Here is a 6,000-nt window from a genome sequence, read left to right on the forward strand (position 1 = left end):
CTGTCTTTTCTTTCTTTCTTTCTGTCTTTCTTTCTTCTTTCTTTCTTTCTTTCTGTCTTTCTTTCTGTCTTTCTTTCTGTCTTTCTGTCNTTTCTTTCTTTCTTTCTGTCTGTCTGTCTGTCTGTCTGTCTTTCTGTCTTTCTTTCTGTCTTTCTTTCTGTCTTTCTTTCTGTCTTTCTGTCTTTCTTTCTATCTGCCTGCCTGCCTTCATGCCTGCCTTCATGCCTGCCTGCCTGCCTACCTACCTCCTATCTGTCTATCTATTATTTTATTTTAATAGAACTACCAATGAAATAAAAAACCTGCAGTACCTACCTCGAACCAGTGAGCCCCGTGAGATGCTCTTTGAAGACAGGACAAGAGCCCATGCAGATCATATAGGACAGGGCTTTGAACGACAGACTACAGCTGCTGTTGGAGTGTTGAAGGCTGTGCACTGTGGAGAGTGGTATGTATTAACTACTGCTTTTTCTTTTTTTTTTTTAACTACTGCTATTTTAATGAAAGATTTTCTTTTAAAATTTTTCTTGGGAAGTTTCTCAGTAATTCTCCTTCCTGTGGGGAAAGTAAGTTTCATTTTTCTCTCTATTTGGATATCCTAATTGTATAATTGCATTAGAATTTTTCAATTGTTAGAATGTACTTTTACTCTTTTGGGTTTGACCATAATAGTTTGATTTTCTAAGTGATTAGAGGTGAAAACAATTGTCTTAATTAAAGTTAAAGAAAAACTAAGGTTCACTTGGTGCTTACTGTGTCGTCATTGTCCTTGATGATATTACCCTACTTTCCCTCTGTATCAATATATGATTCAGATTTTCTCTTTATCACTGGTTTTTTTTTAAATCTTTTTATGATTTGTTTTGGTATGACTTTTTTTGTAATTCTGTTGCTTGGGATTTCACTTCAAAATCTGTTTTTTAGCATGTTCTGTAAAAAATGTTATTTGTGTATTGCTCATTAATTGATGAATTTGGGGATTTTTTCTAGAATTAAATCTTAAAGACACTATTAATCCCCCACAAATAGAGTATTAATAGTTTAGTAGCACTTTTCTAATGAATGTCTCTTAATTTATTAAGAGTTATTTAGGAATTTTGGGGCGCCTGGGTGGCTTAGTCGGTTAAGCGTCCGACTTTCGCTTAGGTCATGATCTCGCGGTTCGTGGGTTCGAGCCCCGCGTCGGGCTCTGTGCTGACTGCCAGCTCAGAGCCTGGAGCCTGTTTCAGTCTGTGACTCCCTCTCTCTCTGACCCTCCCCTGCTCACGCTATCTCTCTCTCTCTCTCTCCTAGAAATAAATAAAAATATTAAAAAAAAAAGTTATTTAGGAATTTTATATATAATTGCAGTTATATATTTCTTTATTGAAAGTATTCTCTTTTCCTCATATTTACCTCTAATTTTTATGTAGCAGTTTCATCTTTAGTATTTAATTTGTTGACGTATTGACTTTTAAGGTAAAGCCCTTACTTTTTTGATTCCCATAATTAACCAATTCAAATTATTTTTCATTTTTCAAAATACGGTTATACATAGCTATAATAAAATATGAGGCAAGTTGTTCTATTTATGTTTAGGCCAAAACTCATGGTTTTATCCCTTTGTTTAAGTATGAAATATCAAATTACATTTGATTTTATTTCTAAGTACTTCTGTTTTGACCATAAATTTGATAAGAACTTAACCAAGTGAAATATTAATGGAAGATTCTTCACTGTTTCATGTTCTTTATTAGGCCTGCTCAACCCCGAATAACCAAAGATGTAATTTGTTTTCATGCTGAAGATTTCTTGGAAGTAGTTCAACGAATGCAGTTAGATTTACATGAACCTCCACTGTCCCAGGTATATCTTCAACCATTACTGTCTTCAGTTTAATTTTTATTGTGGAAAAGACTTAACTGGTATTCCTGTTTCTTTTTTTAGTGTGTCCAGTGGGTTGATGATGCAAAACTTAATCAGCTGAGGAGGGAAGGCATCCGCTATGCCAGGATTCAGCTGTATGATAATGACATTTATTTTATCCCAAGGAATGTTGTTCATCAGTTCAAGACAGTTTCAGCTGTATGCAGTCTAGCATGGCACGTTCGGCTTAAGTTATATCACCTTGAGGAGGACACTGTTCAGAATACAGCTACTCATGAAAAAGGCACATCACCAGATTCCACATCATCAGTTCCTGGAACTCACACTGACCACATGCTTTGTGCTGTAAACAAACCCTCCTTGGATTCTAATTTTTCAGACAAACTTCATTCTAAATCTGAACTACAGCAGATTAAACATGAACCTATTGCATCTGTAAGAATCAAGGAAGAACCTGTGAATGTTTATATTCCTGAAAAGACTAGAGCACCGAACATGGATGGCAAGAATGTTAAAGCAAAATTGGATCATGTTCAATTTACAGAATTTAAGATTGACGTGGACTCTAAATTTGAAAATACCAACAAAGATTTAAAGGAAGAATTATGTCCTGGAAGTCTCATAAGTCTAGTTGATACAAGGCAACCTAGTTCAGCACATTTAAATCAAGATAGGAAAGATGACGACATTTTGTGCTGAATTTGTACATAACCATTTAAAAAATTTTTTAAGTTAATAATGTAATAAAGATTCATGAATTCTGAAAGCAAGCCAAGGACTTGCTCCCAAGTCTGTTACAAAATAGAGTTTATGTAGCTTTGTAACATTCCTCAGTGCCTGTCCATAACTGTGAAGTATCAAAGCACTTAGGGCCAGATGCACTGTAAACATTACAGGTTTAAACAAAAGGAGTCTTTAAAAAATCATTTGATTTGGGATTGTAGGTTTTAGAATAGAGCTGACATTAACATATATATATATATATTTTTTGTAATATGAGCCAGAATTCTTTTTTGACAATTTAAAGGCTTTTCCATAGAGCTTATTTATACCAATTTTTTTTCATTTTACTGTGTCAGCACTGTAGTGTATATAGCTTTTAAAAAATCTTTTTAGTGTGATTTATACTGAAATGTGAGCCACTTAATAAAGGTTCATAATAATAAATATGTTTTCTGTTGGGTCTGCAAAAAGACAAACTGACAATTCAGTTAAATCATTTGGTCTATTATGTTTCTGCTGGTGTATCCATTTAGAGTGGTAATGGAGTGCAAATGTACCTATTCAATCTAGTGAATATTTAAATTCCCCACACTGTGTAAGCATTTTTAAAACTGAGATTCAGTTATGAAAGCATATTTATATATGTGTGTATGTATGGGAATATATATATGTATATCATATTTTGCATAACTTCTTAAATTGCTGAATAAGATGAATATGTGAAACTTCCTAGCCTCACTCCCTGGAATACGTTTTAAAATATTTATATTCAACATTAAGAAAGCAGGTTAGATAATAGAAACAGTTTTATAAAGTTGGGAGAAATAAGGTCTGTTAGTGATATCTAACTCTTCTAACTAATGAAGTTACGTGACAAGATTACATAGCTCTAAATTTTCTCTGTAGTGTATGGAATGAGAAGTTGAGAACATTTTCTTACCAATCAGCATCTGTACTATACTTAATAGAAGCTGAGTAAAAATAATTAGTTACAGAATGTTTAGTTGGGAGCAGTTAAAATCCTTTTTTACTTTTTCTTGCAGAACAAGAGGAAAATACGACAAATACAGAATCTTTTAAGGGCAATGACTCAGCTGCCATATACAGACATATAACTAACAAAGTAAGATGTGTTACCTCATTTTTCTAAGGATCCTTCTCCCTACCTTAGCAAGGAAAACAACTTAGAGTACTTTTTTTTCCCCGCCAAAAAGCTCTAGAAATTAAAATTAGGGTAGAAACAGAATTGCCAGTGCCTGCCTAAAGCTTAAAACAAATCTCTTAAGTGATGAACTTCAGCACTAATTGAGACTGCTACCACTACTATAATTGAAAGTCAAACACATGTCTTTAATGTATGCTTTGATATAAGGAACTCTGCTCATTGCAAATCGATTTTATTTACCTTTGGTATTTTTCTGGGCTCTTACTTTGGTTGATGACTTTTAACTGTGGTTCTTTTGGGCTAGTGTTACTATTTAAATTGTTTCTGCTCCAGCTTCATTTGTGGTACCCATAAAACTGCTTATCTTTCTGGTTAGGAAGAAGCCACTTAGAGGCATTTCACCAGAAAAAATAATTGCAGCAGTGATATTTCTGGCCCACAATTTAAAAGGGTAGGCAAATATTGTAGGAAATCTCAGTGGTTTATAGGAAATCAATATATTTGTAACATAGGAATTTTCATGGGATAAGGAAGGTATAAATCATGATAATGTAAATAGGGATTTTGTTTATACGTTACTGCCTTAGCCTGCTCTTCACCACTTTAATCTTCTCTTTTAAGCTAAATTTATTATTTGCGTCTACCTTTTGGATACAAAAGTTAATAACAAACCAGTATTGAGAAGTAGGAGAGCATGTGGTTAAAATGTTTTTGTTTTTCTCTATTTAATTGCGGGGGTGATATATTTAACAATGTTTTTTAGTTTCAATTTTCCAATAGTATACACATAGATGCATGAGATCATACAGTAATAAAAGGTCTTTAGGGTATCCGTCCAAAATATTATGAGCCTTAAACTTTTGCCTAAAAGACATATCTAAAACAACCACAGTGGTTGCTTTTAGGTATTGTTTCTTTTATAAACAATACTCAAAACTTGTCCATATTTTGAAAATGTAATGTTTTATAAAATACATACGTTTCTCTGGAAGTGAAATATAAATCAGTGGGCTCAGACTTCAAGCTACAGCTTTGTCACCTTGAATAATGCTATGTTCCTTGTCTTACGGGTTATAATTTTAAAATTCTCTTCAGATTCAATCTGACAACTTTCTGACTACCTTTGTTACACACAAGTAATTTCTATTTCAATATTGCATTATGTTAATGGTTTCCTAGTTAGTACATTCCAGTTCTTTATCTGAACACAAGTTCTTTTTTCGGGGGGTTTTTTGTTTGTTTGTTATTTCCACTTTCTTGGACCAGAATAATAAAGCACTTAATATGTAGTTTCTATATGATCTTATGCTATATAAACAGTGATTGTGTAAATTATTAAATTGATACACAGACCTTTAAAAAAATAACTAAGGTACCTCAGTGGTGTCTGCTATAGTGCTTTTCTTCTTTTTTTTTTTTAAATTACTTTTGTTCATACCTTTTTAGCTATCTAAGAAGTAATATCTTTTCCATACTCAGGTTAGCTGGTTAGCTAGCAAAAGAATTAAGCATTTGTGATATTTAGTTGAAAACTTTACTAAAGCCATATTCATTTTTTTCCCTTGTCCCTAAGGCTGTTGACCTTAAATAAACATTAGGTTGATCTAGCACAACACTGTGTATGTGTGTGTATGTGTGTGTGCATGTGTGTAAGATTATTGGAAATACTATGTTTATTCCTGCATATATTCATTTTTAATCCATTATATAACTTAGGGGAGTTGGGGTCAAGGAAGGTACGAAAAGTTTTATTTCTTGTGTTAGGTCTTCAAGGTATTTCATTAGTGTTCCTGAGTGAAACGGTTTTTTCCCAAATACTTATGGCAGGTGAGATAATTTCTGTAAATAATAGATTAGCACTGTTTTGGTAAACTTGCATTCACTTTTTTTGTTGGACAAGTTCATTGTCATGTAAAGCAAATATCTAAAACAATGATTTTACATTTAGCAAAGATGCAAGATTTGTTTTTAGAGTTTGAGAGGAATTTTCCTTGTCTTCCACCTTTCAATAAATACTAAAATTGAGAACTATAATCTTTTTACCTTGTTTTGTAATTATTTTCTTATATTTGGCATTTTATTTTCATCTTGTCATCTTTAAAAGTTCTTGTTTCTCTGTCTCAAAACCATAAGATCTTGAATTCCAATTTGAAAATCTTTCTTTCTCTTAAAAATTAATTATCCAAAGTTGATTCATGCCAACCTAGAATACAGAGGATTACCTTAAGTACAGCTGCTAAACTAGT

General features: G+C 32.8%; 1 protein-coding gene across 1 annotated transcript in view; it reads left to right on the forward strand.

Annotated features, from left to right (window-relative positions):
• Positions 1-5,788, forward strand: part of RSBN1L (round spermatid basic protein 1 like) — a 72,915-nt gene extending 67,127 nt beyond the window's left edge. Inside the window, exons 7-9 of the mRNA XM_077746927.1 lie at positions 281-448; positions 1,737-1,845; positions 1,927-5,788. Coding sequence (XP_077603053.1) covers positions 281-448; positions 1,737-1,845; positions 1,927-2,565 — 916 coding nt within the window. The 3' untranslated portion in view covers positions 2,566-5,788. The remainder of the gene's footprint in view (positions 1-280; positions 449-1,736; positions 1,846-1,926) is intronic.
• The last annotated feature ends 212 nt before the right edge of the window (positions 5,789-6,000 follow it).

This window comes from Crocuta crocuta, unplaced genomic scaffold (assembly GCF_008692635.1).
Source record: "Crocuta crocuta isolate KB4526 unplaced genomic scaffold, BGI_CrCroc_1.0 scaffold396, whole genome shotgun sequence".
NCBI classification, from domain to species: Eukaryota; Metazoa; Chordata; class Mammalia; order Carnivora; family Hyaenidae; genus Crocuta; species Crocuta crocuta.